The sequence below is a fragment of the Momordica charantia genome (assembly GCF_013281855.1).
Source record: "Momordica charantia cultivar OHB3-1 chromosome 3 unlocalized genomic scaffold, Mcharantia_2.0 BLBB01000003.1, whole genome shotgun sequence".
NCBI lineage: Eukaryota > Viridiplantae > Streptophyta > Magnoliopsida > Cucurbitales > Cucurbitaceae > Momordica > Momordica charantia.
Genome location: NW_028275161.1, coordinates 18991403 through 19010055, shown reverse-complemented (window position 1 = coordinate 19010055; position 18653 = coordinate 18991403). Strand labels below are relative to the sequence as shown.

At 34.6% G+C, this 18653-nt stretch overlaps 2 protein-coding genes across 2 annotated transcripts; one reads left to right on the top strand and one right to left on the bottom strand.

The window, feature by feature from the left end:
• Positions 1 to 1793: 1793 nt before the first annotated feature.
• Positions 1794 to 4326, bottom strand: LOC111010902 (endoglucanase 25). The gene is made up of 6 exons (XM_088122241.1): positions 3996 to 4326; positions 3612 to 3922; positions 3027 to 3506; positions 2805 to 2937; positions 2488 to 2666; positions 1794 to 2195 (listed from the first exon to the last, which is right to left on the bottom strand). Exons 1-6 carry the CDS (start codon positions 4324 to 4326, stop codon positions 1794 to 1796), a joined length of 1836 nt encoding a protein of 611 aa, XP_087978367.1.
• Positions 4327 to 8162: 3836 nt separating this feature from the next.
• RKF1 (receptor-like kinase in flowers 1) lies at positions 8163 to 18324 on the top strand. The gene is made up of 25 exons (XM_022284512.2): positions 8163 to 8536; positions 8667 to 8798; positions 10352 to 10526; positions 11167 to 11238; positions 11326 to 11394; positions 11475 to 11546; positions 11659 to 11730; positions 11841 to 11912; positions 12024 to 12095; positions 12208 to 12279; positions 12371 to 12442; positions 12544 to 12615; positions 12884 to 12952; positions 13112 to 13177; positions 14107 to 14169; positions 14277 to 14321; positions 14461 to 14507; positions 14769 to 15157; positions 15234 to 15432; positions 16075 to 16233; positions 16427 to 16548; positions 16626 to 16836; positions 17014 to 17251; positions 17364 to 17514; positions 17680 to 18324. The coding sequence occupies exons 2-25, from the start codon at positions 8702 to 8704 to the stop codon at positions 18067 to 18069; spliced, it is 3066 nt and encodes a 1021-aa protein (XP_022140204.1). The 5' UTR covers positions 8163 to 8536; positions 8667 to 8701; the 3' UTR covers positions 18070 to 18324.
• The last annotated feature ends 329 nt before the right edge of the window (positions 18325 to 18653 follow it).

The following is an 18653-nucleotide window of genomic DNA, read 5'->3' as shown; positions in this document are numbered from 1 at the left end:
GTTCATCACAGGACTAGTTTCTTTTGAAAATATTTGCAAATCATTTGTGTGAGTAATTGGTTTAGGATAACAATAGTTAAAAAAATACTTTAAAAATAAAATTTGAGTGAAAACACGTTGACATGGTCGAAAATGAATATCTGTTTAGAATATATCTATTGGCAATACAAGAAATAAAAAAGACGAAGAAAGAAATAAAGTCAAAAGATTCTCTAATATATATAAAAAAATTGAAAAGTAGGATATCAGTGAAAATCGAAAGTAAGGTTATCAATGAAAGTAATTTAAAGCGCGAAGAGGTCGTGGATTCGATGGCCGTGTCATATGTCCTGAGGAAATGGATGGTTTGGGTTTTGGGCCTCCATATATTGGGCTGAGGGATAAATCAGACTTTTCATCAATTGTTAATGGGCTGAGCTACTGAAAATTGAAAACTATTTTGTATATGCTAAATTTGCTATTTACTATTATTATTATTATTATTATTATTATTTATTTTCTATAAGGGCATTTTTCCCAATAACAAGTAAAACACCAGGCTGCAGCAGTTGCGGTGGAGTTCTGAAGTTTAGCTGTGGGATTTAGATTCCCACAGCCTCTCCTCCATTTCCATGGGAAGGAGCTCCGATCTTCCCTCGCCGCTCTCCATTTTCCTCCTCTCCTTCCTCCTCTTATTCTTCTTCTGCGTCTCTTGCAATGGCTTACCCATGGATCGGAAAACCACCTTCCCCACTTCGGATCGCAGTTTATTGAGCTCCCAGAGGAGGAGAGACCAGAAGATCCCGAATTGCGGCGAGAAGGTTTCGGCGTTACAATGTTCGCAGAGCCCCAAGTGTCGCTGGTGTCGGAGCGATGTAATCGACGACACCTGCTTCACCAGAGCCGAGGCTTTGAGATTGCCCCAACAGGTCTTCTCTTGTGATTGAATTTCCCCTCTGTGTCTTTAATTTTTCTTCAAATCCGTTATTTTCCGGCAGTGGGTCTCTGGTTTACTCCACATCTTTTGATCTCCCTGTACGCGGCTGCTGCGTTAGGTCTTTTCTTCTCATCGTTTTGCAGCATTCAGATTCTAAAATTTTAAAGATCAATATAGTGCCGATTGATTGTCTTTCAACTTATTTAGTGTCGTGTTCTTTAATCGAACTTGCGGATTGGTTGGGTTGTGTTGTGTATTGTATCTTCAATTACTTTGGTTACAGAGTGTACCGGAAAATTAAATCAAATTCTATAAATATCTGTCCATGCTATTCTACCAATCGAGTTTTCTTCATCAACAAAGAGTTCCTTTTTCTGTTTTGAAGATCTTGAGCCTGTTTTCCTATTAGGCGTTCCTAATTAAATTACAACAAAGGACTAAATCCTGTCGAAGTGAAAAAAAAAAATAATACTGCTCTTGTGTACTACTGAAATTGTTGAAGTCATTCTCAAGTCTTAGCTCTTAGCTTCCGCTTTTAAAATTAGTCTCTGTTTTGAAGAGGCAGATAATTGCTTTGGATGATTTCTTGGGATGAAATTTTGTTTCCTACAGTGATCTATTAATTAATGGACGTGTTGAAAACTGAGGATACCATATTAGCTTGTAGGGAGAGAATACAAGCAATGATAAATAGGGCAAAAGCATAGAATCAATAATGAGATTGCATAACTTCTTACTCAAAAAGGTCATGCTGGTTGGGAAGAAACAATTTGTTCATATACTTGCATGTAAGAAAGATTTTGGGATATTACAGAGCGAAGATTTCTGAAGTCACATTTCTGCTCTTGTTAGAAGTTAAAAATATATCTTAGGACCATCAAGGAGCTACAGAAGCCATTGGGATCCTATCAAAGATTGACATCTGATCTATGCCTAAATCTTTTCCATTAAAATCTGATGTATCACCTGGATAGTCGTGTAGAGCAACGAGCGCTGCAACTAAACCTGCATTGCTTGCTATACTTGGTTCGGTAAACCAAGGCTTACCCCTATCATCCGAGAAGTGGTCAAACTTGTCTGGTCCTGTCACCAGGGCTCCGGAAAGAATATTTGGATTTGAAGCCTTCGAGAGGAGCCATCTATCCCCTTCAGCACATGAATAGAATTGACCATCCCGAGGAATTGAGGCACCCCTGTGGTGGACATGGGTGGGAAAATTGGTTCCAAAGCCAACAACATAGCTCATTTTCATTGGATTATCTCCAAGTATGTAGTTGAGCTGAAAAAGTTCAATACCATTGAAATCTTATATTTAACTGAAGGACTTTTAGACTTTAGTCTAGAATGTTTATGTCATTGTTTCTAACATTTGTTTGGTTTTGTTTCTGAAAAACAAGTATGAAAACTACCTTTGTAAGCAAAAAGATGATAGTTCCCAAAATACAGTATATGAATTGTTTCTCTCTTCTCAGAAAGAAGAACAGTATGTTATTCCTTAACTAATAAAAAGGCTGAAGATATTTTCTTAATGCTCTCTAAAATCAACTTAGTTCTTAGTATATTGCACTTGCCTGAGACCTAGAGAAGGTCCGCAACTTTTCCAGAGAAAAGCCAGGATTGGCAAAAATGCAACTCATGTAAGATGCTCCCAAAAGATCAAGGTAATCACTGTACAATTTACTGAGAAATGATGCTGTTGCAGCAAACTGAAGTGGTGCTCCACCATCAGGTCTTAGGATGATCAGTCCACCTACATTAAAGGAGACAAACTTGCATATATTCTTGTTGTTGACAGAAAAACCAGTGGGGTAGTAGATTTGTTCAAGTATAGTTGCAATTCAATAACTAGTAAGTTTTTATGATCTATAGGATCCGAACAAATGTTTACCAGGTGTCCTGTTGAAGTGTTGATCAATGAGATACGAACACATGAGGATGTCTGTCTTGTTTGATGATGCTCCCAAGGCATGTTCATATGGATAGACAATATCATGAAAGTAGAGGAGACGTGTCAATAGTACCTATGAAAGAGTAAAAATGAAGAACATTCATCAGCTCTAGATTCTTCATCTTTGATCCGAAAGTTCAAATAAGACTTTGATTCAGTTACCGCAGTTGCACTGAACTTATTGTTCCAATCGAAAATTCCTCTGTCAATACTTGATTCCTTGCTCTGTGCTAACTGAAATCTTACAGCATCAGTGGCATATGCAAGATATGAAGTGTTTCCAGTAGCATAGAACAACCAAGTTCCTGCCCATATCAATTCATCCATGTAGCTTGATGAGTTGTAGAAGTTTCTTGCTTCTCCTCCACACGAATCAACCAAGGTGTAAGTTCCTTGCTCACTAGGGTCTAATTTAGTCACTTCCTCAAACAATTTCTCTGCAGCTTTCGCCAATTCTCCTGAGTAATTGTTATCTTCTTTGAATACTAATGATGCAGCTGATAATGCTGCAACAATCTCTCCAGCAAGATCCGAAGCCCGGGTATCACACTTTGAAACAGGTCTTGGGTACCTCGTGTCTTCTGGTCTTTGCCAGCAGTTGTCATTAGTTTGAACATTACTATCATTACTGGCACTTCCTACCTAGCATCGCACATTAGAGTTACTTTTAAGTGATAGACATGACATGTGAAATTCATTGTTGTGGAATAATTTTAATTTTTCTCATTGGGAGGCCATATGACTTACCTGAGAATATATTATGGCTTGATCAGAAGTGCCATTTGGGGCCACAAAAACTTTGAGCAAATAATCAGTTCCCCACCTGATGATGTCCTCGACATGATCAAGCTCATTCATGTCTGCATACTTTGGATGATACTCAATCACACTCCAGCTTAAAAGAGTAATGGTATAAGCTGTGGGGAAAGTGAACTTAATATTGTTTCCTGAATCATAGAAACCACCAACGAGACCATCCAGTTTATTGTCCACAACCCCATCTTCCAAGCCTGAATCTCCTCGAAACTTCACTGGACTATTTTTTGGGTACCTACCAGCTGAGAAAAGCATTTTATCAGTCAGGGGCATGAAAAGATCTTCTGAAATTCTCGAGTTAAGAGAGATTTTTACATTTTTGAGCATCAAAAAACTTTAGAGCTTGATTCATTGCGACTGTGTGATTGTTTGAGGCTTCATGGTGGTTATGTTTATGAGGCAAAAAGTGAAGGAGAAATGAAACTGCTATGATTAGAAGTAGCAGTAAAGCTGAAATGTAAGAACACCATCTGAACCGTGTTCTATTTGATATAACCATCTTGAAGTCGAAGGATTTGGAGTATGGAGAAGGGATTGAATCATAACCAATGGAAGCTCTAGGAGAGACATTGGAGTCGAGTCGTGTCGAGCTGAGAAGACGGTTTGCTTCATGTTCCGCGTGGACAGGTCTCACCGGTTGCATCATATGTGACTTCGATGAGCAATTGCCTATTTCAAGAACTTCGAAAGAATGAAAGATGTTGTGGAGATGCTTGAAGGATAGCAGGTGAGGAAGATGAGTCCACTGAAAATGAAATTTTGAAACTTAAAACTGTCACAAATTTCCCTCAAAACTGTGTCTAAGCTGAATACAAGGATTTAAGTTCGAAAAGAGAAACAAAACCCAGAAATCAACAGGAGATAAAGTTCTGCGAAGCAGTCCCAAGGAATCCATTTGGAAGATAAAAAATAATACAGACAACTGCAGCTTGTTGGATTTTCCTTGTCCACGTTGATTCCAATGTCTTGCTGCTGTCTTGTACATTTTTACTTGTCTGGTGTAGCTCTAGCCTACTGGAGAGAAGCTAAATCTTTTTCTGTTCAGTTTCTGAAGGGTAAATTTTTGTTGATTTCACTCTGGAAAGACGATGTTCCAAAAATTATACTATTGAATAACAAGCCTATTTTTTCATCTATCTCAAGATTAGTATGATATTATCTACTTGAGATTTACGTTCGTATCGGTCGACTTTTAGATTCAACCAAAAATGTTATGTATTTATATTGATATTGTTCTTGCTCATAAGTTTGTTGTTATTTCTACGCATAAATTATATAAAATTACAGTAGCATATTAATATTCAAATGTGATATATGTTTTGGCAAAGGAGCAGGCTTTTAATTCTAATATAAACTGTTTTTACTTTTGTCGCATTAATTAATAAATTTTAGGTGGGCTGCGCCAGAAAAAGAAAAAGAAAAAGACAAAGCAATTATTATTATTATTATTATTATTTTTTGCAAAGGCAATTATTTTGATTTCCATTTTTCTGTTCTTTTTGCCACGTCTGCATGCTCCAAAGCAGCCATTATTTAACCATATATATAACAATATTTTACTTTACTACTAAGTACTAAAATATGTTTATGAAAATTGAACACTGACAAGACTCACGTTTTTTTTTGTAATTCCATTCTTTAAAAAACCCTTGCATCGATGAAATTTCCGAAGAACATTCCTTATTCTGAATTTAGCGAGGTGTATCGATTTTTACCGTAAATTATTTATTTTAACTTATAAAATTTATATTGAGTATGAAATTAATAGAATTTAGACAAAAACGACCATACAAATGAGAGTTGATAGAATTACTCTAGTATCGTCATCATATCCAATTGGTATTAGAGAACATAAGAAGAAATTATTCTTTAATTATGTGGTTTTGTTTGGTTCACTTTTCCGAAATTAAAAAGAACTTTCTACTCATTCCAAAAACTCCTAGTACACCAAAAAGGAAAATTCAACGTGGTAATTAATAATGTTAAGAAGAACATGTTAGAAACCTAGAAAGAAAGGGTTGAGTAATTAACTCCATTTAAATCAAGGCTGCCAAAGTGAAGAAATTTAAGCACAAAGCTGCCATTTTTAGGCCACATTTGGACCCCACTTAAAAAGAAAATACCACAATTTTAAACATCCTTCACATCACTTTTGAAATTCGAAATAAGGTTGAATAAGCCTTTTTTTTATTATGACATTATAAATATGGTCACCGACATAAATTTTCCAAATAAATATCTTATCGGTAATTTGAATTTATATTGGTTTCTTCTTTTCTTAAAAAAGACAAAAAAAGACATTTTTATTATTGGAGAGAAGTCAGAAGGGGAGGCCAGCCAATTATTCCAATTCCATTTCCCATGAAACATTGGTTTTCCTTTCAAATTTTGAAAATTAAACCACCAAATTGACCGATCTACCCTTCAAAGAATTACGAGATTATTGTCCCATACATAATAATCTTTACTTGTATAACTTAGCTGAAAAAGTGTTCAATGACAAGTTGGATGCATAAATTGTATGAAAAATCCATCTACTTTCTCTCTAATAGATTTAACTTTCGAACTTGTATCTTGTAACTTAAAAGATTGTCTAATAAATTTATGAATTTTCGATTTTGTATATGATATGTTGTCCTAATTAACTTTGCCAATTTAATGCTTGCACCCATGAAATACTTAATCTTCTTGAAATCAACTTTGCACGTAAATCGAAAATAATGCAATCATATTATGTAAGTAGCGACGTTGTAAACGTAGGGATCTAATATTAGACACAAAATTAAAGGTTCAAAAACCTATTAATTAATGTTTTAGTGGTTAATTCATCTACCCTTCCCCTTTAAGTTGGAAGTTAAACTATTTATCTCCACATTGGTTGTGCTAAAAAAAACCCAGTAATTTCTTTTTAGTTATATCACCCATTATATTTGACATGTTTTAATATCACAAGTACATCAGACAATCATATCAATAGTATATCATATATATCACATGTATATGTCAGTAATCAGATATATTGCAGATATATATAATTTATATAAAATTGTCATTTTAAAATTGGACATCCGTTTTTTTAAATATTATATTTGAAAAAACTAAATATAATTAGTACTTTACTAGTTTTATTAAATATTTTTACTATATTTGTAACTCTCCTCGAGCAAATTATACCTTAATCCATTAAAAGAATTATATGCGAAATCAGAAACAATATGTTAATTTATTTCAAGGGCAATAGTGAAGAAAGAAGCGAGGGCTTTTGGCCTGTGGGGTCCACTTTTAAATTTCAATAATTTAGAAAAAAGTGGTAAGGCATTTATTAGGTTGGGCCACGTTGTACAGAAACATTACAGTGGCGGCTGATTTGGAACATTAGTACACCAATGGTCATCTTTTATTTTCATTAAGTCAAATCTACCTAATTTTTCTCTTACTTAAATCAAATATATATATATATATATATATATATTAATATATATCATTATCCTTATTTATTGTAAATGTCCACCTTCTAAATCTTTAATCTAGGTGTGGACTTTATTGAAAATTTGAAAAAGCACCTATTTATTTTCTAAAAATTGTTATTAACAACAAAATTACGTACACAGTAGTTGGCAAAACTCATCCCAGTTTATTTTTAGTGTTTTATTTATATCATATTTATTAAACAACTGAATCTCATATTTTGAATCATTAAAAATAAACCATATAATAAAGGGAAGTTTACATATTTAATTGTGTGTATGTCAGTCTTCTTCTAAATAGATTAATATTTATTTAAAATTATTATTCTTCAAAGCCATTCGACACTATTCGTTAAGGTGATTTTGGTATAAGTTTGAAAAGGTTAGAAGTGCTCTTTAAATTTGTTTGTTGTGTTTGATTATATTTTAAAAATTTAAAAGGCATTTAGAGGAAATGGTTAATTAGCACTCCTTTCTCAAAAGCAATTATGGAAAAAAATTTAATTTTAAGAGTCATCTCAAATTTGTACATTCGACAAATAAAAATAGTAAATATTCTATGTTAATAATATGGATTAAAAATATATACAATATCTATGTACTCGTAACGGAGTAATGATTAGATTCAAAAAATCAAACATCGTAGGAAAGAAAAAAAGTTATTGCTTGGCTAGTTGAAGTGTCCCTAACAGACATATTTTATAAATTGAACCAACATTTTTCATGTGCTTTGAAATGAAGAATTGTTCTTGAAAATGCCATTCATATTCTTGGTAATGCAAACAGAGGAAAAATGATTGTTGGCAAAAGGGAAAATAGGGTAATAATTGGGGAGTAATTTAGTTATATAGTTTGGTTTTGGTCCAACGAAAAGAAATTTAGTTATATAGTTTAAATACTCCCACCAAGACGTGTCTTAAATAGTAATCAATACGCCTATCTTTAAGGAATCTAAAACCAAATTAAAACCAAAAGGATTTTGGTAATTTTCTCAGTTGGCTTTAATTTTGTCCAAATCTTTTAATAAAAAGTTTTCAGTTTTGACATACATGTGCGCTGGTTTCCGCTTCAAAAACTTCTTCCTGATTTTTAGTTTTTGATTCATTTCTTAAATGCAAACAAATATCAACGAACCACTTGGAATCTTCCATGTAGCCTGAGATTTCTTGTCAGCCCCAGTCCAAAATATATCATTTTGGTTACTGGGTTTCGTTTTCTGCTACCCATTTCAGCTGCCTGAATCATATTCATTGATGTTTAAAGAGAGCTGCAATTTGAAAAGAACAGGCACAGAGACCCACATCCCCAAAAGTTTTGAAGCATTCGAGAGAGATTTTTGTTGCAGCGGACAGGCCATTCATTCCAGACCCAGTTTAGAAACATTTTGAGGTAAATTTGAACCTGTAAATGTGCAATGATTGGACAATTAATCTGTCTGCATCTGGGTCTATTGCTGCTGGCGCTTGCCATTTTTGCTTTTCGGGCTATGTGCTTACTATTTGTTTCCGGTTCATGACAGATTGAGCTTAATCTCTTTGAGGAAACAGTTCTTTGATGATGGTGGTCAAGAGCTTCTTCGTGTTCATGATTATTGGGCTGGATTGCTTCATGCTCCTGAGATTTGCAGATTCCAAGCTTCCCCAAGAAGAGGGTATGTTCCTTCCCTTTCGCTATAGTTTCTCAAAATGAGGTGGTTGCCTGAAATAAGGATAAATTTCTTGCCGATTTTCTTAGTTGCCCAACACAAATTAGTTGTCCCCTGAAATTCTATGGCTAAGCATCTACTGGGTTGTTTATTGGCGCTTTGAGCTTCTGCTGTATCAGAATATGTCTGATATGATTTTGGACTTATTATATTTAACCCAGGGATTGTTTGAAGATTTGCAACTTTTTTTTTTTTTCCTTTTATTTCTCTGTGTCAATCCTAGTATGATTCACTTAACCTTTAAATTGACTCCCATATGGGGAGCACATCAGTATGAAATTGCAATTTCCATCTCATATTTTGCTGTCTGAACAGTTCAGACTGCAGAAACTATTCCCAATGGAATATTTAGATAACTAGATTCGTATTTCTAATAGAAGACCACCTCTAAAGAATTAGAATGAAAGACATTACTTCCTTTTGTCTATTGTTTTGATGCTTCCACAAGCATTTCTCACAACTGGGCTGCCAGTGGTTGTTACTCGAGGGAATGGGAGCTTGAGAATACGCAGTAATGAAATGTGTCAATTATTCTCTTGCAATTGATTATTACATACAGGATATACTTTGATTAAAAGCAAAAACGTTCCATGTCATTCATCCAAACACTTATATTAATAATGAAGAGAGGCAGATAGTGCATTATTTCATTTTGGAAACACATAGTGATGACATTAAAAAGTTCTGTTGGGAATTCGAATATGTGTGGATTTCTTAGTTCAAGGGATGAATAAAAGCCTCCGAAGGTCGATGAGAAGGGAATCAACCCAACAAAAGATACGATGAAGGGATAACCTTAAAACATAGAACAAAGAGCTGACTAGTTGAAGAATATTTTTGTGTTGTTTGAAGAGTACAAAAACAAAGCTTATTGTTCAACATTCAGGGCTCTTGGAGGCTTGCTGTTGTTTGAAGGATGTTTCCTTGTTTTTCGAGGAGACAAATTTCTAGTTTGAAGAGGAGAAAGGAGATTGAGGGCTTGGACAAAAGTGGGTTGTTGATAGTTTAAAGTATACATATCCTAAATATAATTATAGGGTACTATAATCAAACCAGTCTTCAGTGCTTTGCTTTCTTGAGGTGTTCATTACTCATGAATTTGTGTTAATGGCAAGAAAATAGCAGCTATAGTATATGCCCAGCCACAATCACCGCCACCATTGGTAAAGCAAGCACCTGAGTTTGCCTTAAATAATACTGCATCATATACTTCTACATTCACATACTTCACAATCCACTATAAAATTAGTCCTAAAAATTTCACAATAATAATTGACACAATCAGATTCATATATGGTTGCTAAACATTTGAGTTGTCCAAGATCATTCTCACTAAATTAAAAAGAACCAAATAAAACAGTGTATCTTATTTGAATGATGTATGACCAAACCATTATATGTTTTGAATGTTGCCTGTTAATTTTTTGTTTATGGATATTCATCACATTCATATCATAAAAAGACTAATTTCTAACATTATGCCTCTTGATTCAATATAGTTGATGCACTCCAGCAAATTACGAGAAAGTTAGGTGCAGTTTATTGGAAATTCAACAGTGACTCCTGTAGCATTGAAATGTTTGGGCTCACAGAAAAAGCTCCGAGGGAATCTGAGAGTAAAATTACTTGTGATTGCAAGTTCGCGAAAGAAACAATTTGTCATGTCATAAAGATGTATGAACCTCTTATCTTATTTCTTAATATTCATTTCTAGCTCAACAAGCTATCTGGTGTAATTTTCTGTCCTACTTAAACTTCTAGAATTAATGGCAATATGATAATTCTGCATATCGAAAATGAAGTTTCCCATATTTATGTCTGTCTCCTTGAAATAAATTGCAACATGAGTGAGTTTATTTGGATGCCAAGAATCTCCTTTTTTTTTTTAAATAATAATAATAATAATAATAATAATAATAATAAGTTAAAGGTTTTCTTTCATTTTGAAGTGATTGTAAAAAAAGTTTTCAGATTCAAGAGTTTGATCTTAGGTGCGTACTAGATTCTAATAGGATTATTGAAGATAATGATTCTTGTTATTCTCTGATGTTGTTAATTAAATGTCTGACTCTTCTCAAGATTTAAATCATAAAAACAAGGGTCTAGATGAACGAATTAACATTGGAAGGACGATAATTGTACCATGCAAAGGGATGCCAGTTGCATTTGAAATAAATTATGATTTGATCATAAAGAATGAAATTAACCATTCATGCTGTTAGCATTTTATGTCCAATCAAATTATTTTCCCACCAACACTTGTCCTGTTCTTGATTCTCAAATTGCAGTTTCCTTTGTTTTATTTTAATGTCAGGAAGTTCAAAAAGCATAATTTGCCCGGCGTTCTTCCACCCGAAATGGTCAAACTTCCTTACCTGCAAGAAATGTAAGTGCAGTGGGCTTGTATCCTAAGGCTGTATCTGGAGATATTTTCTTTAAAAGAAACTATAAATCACTTTTTGGCTTGGTGTAGTGATTTGGCATACAATTACCTTCATGGTAGTATACCTCGGGAGTGGGCTTCAATGCGGCTGTCGTGGATGTAAGATCTTTCCCCCCATTTTTTTTCTGTCGATGTCTTGATTTATTCCTCTAATAAACTATCTAGAGAATATCTTGCAGCTCTGTTCTTGTAAATCGGTTATCAGGTGAAATACCAGCTGAATTGGGAAATATTACTACTCTAACATACCTGTAAGTTATGACGTAGTTTATTCATTTTATTTTCTCTTTTCTGTCATGTTATCATCACTTTGAACTTTAAAAAAATGAAAGCATGTCTCATTTGTATGTTTGATAAAATCAGGAACCTTGAAGCAAACCAATTTACTGGTGTAATCCCATCACAACTTGGGAGGTTGAGCGGTCTGCAAACCTTGTAAGATGTTATCCACTTTCTTTAACATAGTTATTTTCTTCCTATGGTTTGAATTTTTTTATTTTGAGGTATGAACGTAACAATTTATTGATTTAACTCTGTATATGCAGGATGCTATCATCTAATCAATTGACAGGCACATTGCCGACAACGTTTGCTGGATTAGAAAACCTTAGAGATTTGTAAGATCTAATTATATACACATTTCTCTTTTTTTTTTCTTTTTATTCATATTCACCTCTCAAAGTAGTTTGATTCATATTCATCCAAGTTACATTCTTTGCATGCTGCAGCCGAATAAATGATATCGACCTTAATGGAACCATGCCAGACTTCATACAGAATTGGAAACAACTCGAAAGATTGTAAGTTATTTTTTTTCTAGAAAGTGTTCTAGTTTCGTTCATTTTTGAGAAACAAACCTATGTTAAATTACTTTATCAATTATTGATACCGTTTAAAATTGAATTATTGAAGAGAACTACATGCAAGTGGACTTCAGGGACCAATTCCTGCAAATATATCCTATTTGATTAACTTAAGAGAGTTGTGAGTAAAACTCAAATTTGTTTCTATATTTTTATTGTCATCCATAAGAGAAATGAAAAAACTCATAAATTTCTGGATTTTGTTAATGTAGGAGGATCAGTGATATGAAAGGGCCAAAGCAGGATTTTCCCCTATTGATGGGCATGTTTAGCATGATGAGACTGTATGTCATATATCTATGTTGATGGAAATTTTTTTAGCAACATCTCTACATAATCTATTAGAATATGATGTTTTTTAGTCTTATTTGCTCATCTCTTTTAGGGTTCTGAGAAATTGTAACCTTGCTGGAAAGATTCCTCCATATGTGTGGAAGATGCCGGTTATGGAACTGATGTAAGTAAGACGTGTATGCTCCTGTCATGTTTATGATCTCTGATACTCTGTTATGATAAATTTGTATGGTATGGCATAATAAAATTTTTAATGAAACGCTATTGGATCAAATGAATCAAGATATTATCGAGAAAAAGACAGAGATATTTTTATACTTAGATTCCTGATCTTATGATTTTGATTCAAATACAAAAGTTTTACTTCATTTTTCTGTAACTTGTATGTATCATAACGATGCACTTTGGTTGTTTTTCATCATGACTGATAGGGACCTCAGCTTTAACCAGTTGACTGGGGAAGTTCCAGAGGATATAACCATAGAGCGCCTTAGATTCATGTAAGTAGACAACTCTCTGTTTTGATAAGTTTTGCAGTTTCATTGGAGTATACACATGGGCATGTCGCAGACAACAAATAATATTGTAATGTTTATTAATGCTTCTTATAATACTGATGGGTGTATCCTGATCAATTATTTTATTTTATCTTTTTTTAGCTTCCTAAGTGGCAATTTGCTAAGTGGCAATCTACCAGAGTCAATCTTTAAGGATGGAACTAATGTGTAAGCTTCTTATTTGCTAATCTTTTTCTTTTTTTTCCCTTCTCCTAAAACGTTGGTAATCTATTAAGTTTATTATTTTCTTTGCAACCACCAATGTCAAGAAACATTTCAGATATGGATTTAGTTAGACAAATAGGCACCACCTCAAGACTTTAAGCTTGGAATATCACGTCAGAAATTTACGATTTTGCCTAGTTTCAAGCTGATTTAGCAGGTGAAAGTGAACATCCAGAGTGCAGCCAATGACAAATTCTGTGTGGGGGTGGGGGACTTAAAAAAATAAACATTATTACTTGTGATTACATTTTAAAATACATCACATGAACTAACAAAACGAATCAGAAGTTTTGATTATGGTGAAAATTAGGTGGGTCAAGTGGTAAATCACAACTTATAGATCACTTATAAAGCCTTGGAGAAACTTTACTTTTATGAGGGATTATGTCTAGGGATAAACTTTAGGATGCAAAAATCGAGAGAAAAATAATGGATATTTCTTCTTAAGAACTTCCCGAACTCAACTGTTTTGTGCAATCTCAGAATTAGAACGTTATCATGACTTCCAGTAACGTAGCTAGAAAATTTTAATCATTTAACACCATTTTTCCTGCTTAAGCCAAATCTTCCCTGCTTTCAAATATCTTGTTCTTCTAACACAAGACCTACTGTAGCCAATGTTCCATTTTCTTTCATTTCCAAGGACCAATCTTTGATTGACAAGTTCTCGGTTCTTTATCTATTTTTACTCTTGTGCTATGTGGGTGTCTGTTATTAGTAGTCAGTTTAGCTGATGGAATGAAGGTAAATGTGAACTTGGACATGAGCATTCTAGCATCATTTTATCTTTTGATATTCAACTAGTTAACTACAGTTAAAAGATAACTTTGCCTATCCCATTCTAACAAGTATGATGTTATACTCTGACACAGCGATCTTTCATACAATAACTTGGAATGGCAAGGCTCTAAGCAGCATGCTTGTAGAACTAACATGTAAGACACTTCTTAAAAAAAAAAAAAAAAAAAAAAAAACTTTGAGATATGTTCTTGGTGTGTGATACATGATAGAGTTGATTTTTTTTTACCCTATTTTGTGACAGGAATATGAATCTGAACTTGTTTCGTTCTTCCACCGGCAACACCCTGTAAGTTGCCTAATTTTACCCTTTTAAATGAAATTCTCTTGCAGATTACATGATCATTGGAGTTAAAGCAGAATTCTAGTATATCTGACATTTTGTGCTGACGCCTGATGTATGCTCTGTTGACTTGGTCATTTTGCAGCAAACAGGGGGGTCTTCCATGCGTGGAGAATTCCATCTGTCCAAAATGTAAGCAATAACCTTTTTGTTATTAGAAATAATGAAAAGGGAACATGATACATCCTGACAGGTAGTTCATTTATAGATATAAAGAGGAGAATATATAGAGAACCTTACCAGTGGCTTTTACCCTAACACATAAATAGTAAAGAGGTTATACTTCAATTACTTTACCAGTTAGAAAACAATCATTACAATTAAAATGAATATGAGAAAGGAATATGATTTTGACCTTGTGTTTATTTGACTATTATTTTTTCTTAATGACAGATTCTAGATGTTGGTTCATCAGTTCTGGTGGGAGTGACTTTACCGTGGACGTAGATGGCGACAACATTCTCTACCATGGGGATGTAGATGTCGAAGGTGGGACGGCAAAATTCTACATTGATCCTGATAGCTACTGGGGATTGAGTAGTACTGGGGATTTCATGGATGATTATGACTACCAAAATACACGATACACTTTATCCCTGCCCTCAACAAATTTGTCCGTGATGTATTCAACAGCACGTCGTAGTCCAATTTCACTCACTTATTTCCATCATTGCTTGGATAATGGAAACTACTCTGTTAAGCTTCACTTTGCAGAGATACAGTTTACGGATAATCAGACATATACAAGTCTTGGAAGGCGGAAATTTGATGTCTACATTCAGGTATTTGTCACGGTACTTAATAATGATTGAGCAATATTGGAATTCACAGATGGTCTCAAAATTGTACTTTCTGCAGGATAGATTGGTATTGGAAAATTTTGATATTGAAGAGAGGGCGGGAGGAGCTCAAAAGCCGACAGAAGTACAGTTCCATAACATCACTGTAACTAATCATGTTCTGGAGATCCGATTCTCTTGGGCTGGAAAAGGGACAACTAGGGTTCCTACTAGAGGAGTTTATGGTCCACTTATATCAGCTATTTCTGTTTATTCTGGTTAGTCATTTATGAATTTTTCTATTCTCTATTGATATTTTTAGGATGGAACCTATTAGAGGAGAATTTCTTCATTCTTGGAACTTCATGTTTTCATTTTTATATTGTTATTTCTCATGAGAAGAAGTTTCGTCTAATTTATTCAATACAAGAATTAAGTTCTTAATGGATAGCCTTTGTTAGGTACCCGAATACAAGAACCTAACAAGAACCAATAGCCTTTCGAGAGGGCTATCGCTCTCCCAAGAACTCTCTCAAGTCCTCACCAAAATACTATTTTCCTTCTCCCCTACTATCCTTATTTATAACCAACTTACCCTAACTAATTATCATACGAATTACCATACAACCCCTTCATACTAACAAACTAATATTCCCCAATACCCCTAATAGGACTCTCATAGGAGCATACTCCTTTTCTCTTGATAATATGTTATCTTACTATATTTTAGGTGATTAATATTAGATGGAACCTTCTCCTCTTCTTCTCCTTCTGCTCATGAAGAATTTCATGTTTCATTTCAGAACTTATATTTATCCACTCATTTTCAAATCAGCCCATTCATAACCAGATATTGTAGTTTTTTGTTGAACTCGAAATGTTTGCTCGAGAATAATGGGTGTTTTTTATCCTTTTAACAGATCTTAGTTATTGTACAATCAGTGGAAGTGGGAAACAAAGAACTTTATCTATTGTGGTTGGAGTTACGAGTGGACTATTTTGCCTTATGATCATCATATTTGGTTTTATTTGGTGGAAAGGCACTCTTAGAGCAATAAACCAAAATGAAGGTGCTACAGGTGGGTTTGGATTGCACATCGTCACATTGTTGCATTTTTTATCTACTATGAATTTCGATTTTTCATGAACCTTGATACTCATTTACTGTAAAATTTTTAGGAAAAGCTATAGCATAAATGTAACTCATGGAAATTTGTGGAACATCTAACATCTAAAAATGTTTCCATATTTCATCTGTACCACCATGAACAGATGTTGCAGGAGTAATAGAGGTGCAAACTGGACTTTTTACCTTGAAACAAATAAAAGCTGCCACCAATGCTTTTGATTCTTCCAATAAAATTGGAGAAGGCGGTTTTGGCCCTGTTTTCAAGGTATTTTTACCTATCTTTCGGATAAATTCGCATCTAAATTTGATGAAGAGAAGTGCTTATAGAAGGCTGATTTACAGGGTCAACTGGCTGATGGTACTCTTGTAGCAATTAAGCAGCTCTCATCCAAATCAAGGCAGGGAAATCGCGAATTTCTGAATGAGATAGGGATGATCTCTTGTTTACAGCACCCGAATCTAGTCAAGCTTCATGGATGCTGTATTGAAGGGGATCAACTGTTGTTGGTGTATGAATACATGGAAAACAATAGTCTTGCCCGAGCGCTATTCGGTTAGTTTGATTTCTCATACTCATACCCCCTCAATAGAAGTATACAAAATAATCATCTGATCTAGTTGGTTTGGTAACTTTGCTAGATATTAATCTTTTCTTCTGTCGATCATTTTAGGGCTCATCTTTCCTATCGTCACCTTTGGTTTCGTTTTGCTATGTTGTTTTGTTTCATAGGTCCAGATCACACTCGGCTTAATCTAGATTGGCCAACCAGGCTTAAAATCTGTATCGGTGTAGCAAAAGGCTTAGCATATCTCCACGAGGAATCAAACCTCAAAATTGTTCACAGAGACATCAAAGCTACTAATGTGCTATTGGATAGTGACTTGAATCCCAAAATATCTGATTTTGGTTTGGCTAAGCATGACGACGAGGAGAAGACCCACATCACCACCAGGGTGGCTGGGACCATGTATGTAACAATCCTCACCCTGACATCTTATATGCATCGGAATAAAACCGTATATGGTAATCATGCTTTATATCGAATTAAACCTCATCAAGACTCTCTCTGTGTGTGGCAGAGGATATATGGCCCCAGAATATGCACTTTGGGGATATCTGTCCCACAAAGCAGATGTTTACAGTTTTGGAGTTGTGGCCTTGGAAGTTATTAGTGGAAGAAGCAACAATGATTTTGTACCAAGTGAAACTTGTGTTTGCATTCTAGACTGGGTAAACTAATTCACTGCTCTTCTTCCTGTCCCTTTCTTTTCTGGTCTGACCTTAAAATTGTTAACATTTCTATTGAGGCTGAATCTCAGTGAGAGCCTTTACTTTCAAAAACTGCATCTGTTTTTGGTCTGAACAAATGAAACAAATGAACTCCTATTGCTGCAGGCCTGTTGTTTGCAACAAAGTGGAAACTTCATGGAGCTGGTTGATGAGATGTTGAGGCCAGAAATCAACAGGAAAGAAGCAGAAAATATGGTAAAGGTAGCCCTTCTTTGCACAAACGCTTCAGCATCAGTAAGGCCTACGATATCGGAGGTGGTGAACATGCTCGAAGGACGAATGGAGATTCCAGACCTGAACCCGGGACCGAGCACTTATACCGAAGATCTGAGGTTCAAGGCAATGAGAGATGTGCGTAAACCGCAGCATAGCCAAAGCGGGAGTGACAGCCAGACCCATTCCACAATGCAAACATTTGGTTCTTCCTCTACATCTGGAAATGAGTTCTGTGAAATCAGCCCAGAGCCAAGATCATCATACCATCGTCCTGAATAACATTGTTTATAATCTTTCAATCAATCAGTAGGCTCATTTTTCTTCTTTCTGCCCCTTGTGACTTTCTGAGTATGAATGTTGTTCATGGCTGGGCCTGAGATGAGACATCTCGGAGGCGATCACCGGGGCCGGGCCGTGGTCAGATGAGTTGTAAAAAGGGGAAATTTCTTGATTCTTTTTCATCCTTGATTTGATTTTGTACAGTTATTGTAATATGTTTAAATCAATCAAGTTGATTCTTCCCTCTTTCTGTTACATAGTTAAATTAAATGTATAAAAAGCCACTTATCATAGTTGAATCATAGTTCATACTAAAAAAAAATTATTTTACTATTTTTTGTAACAGTTATGAAGATTACTGTTACATTTTGGTAGCCACATTGAATAGTATTCTTAGGCTATCTTCAATGATTTTTCACAACTTTTTAGTTTGGTTTTATTTGATAAGGATGCTAATCTGATTAAATCATGGATAAATTTGACAACTTTGATCATCCTGCCACCAAAATATCGTAATAATGACGTCAAAAAAAAAATATATATATATATAGTAATAATAATAATAAAATAAATTAGAGCTTTCT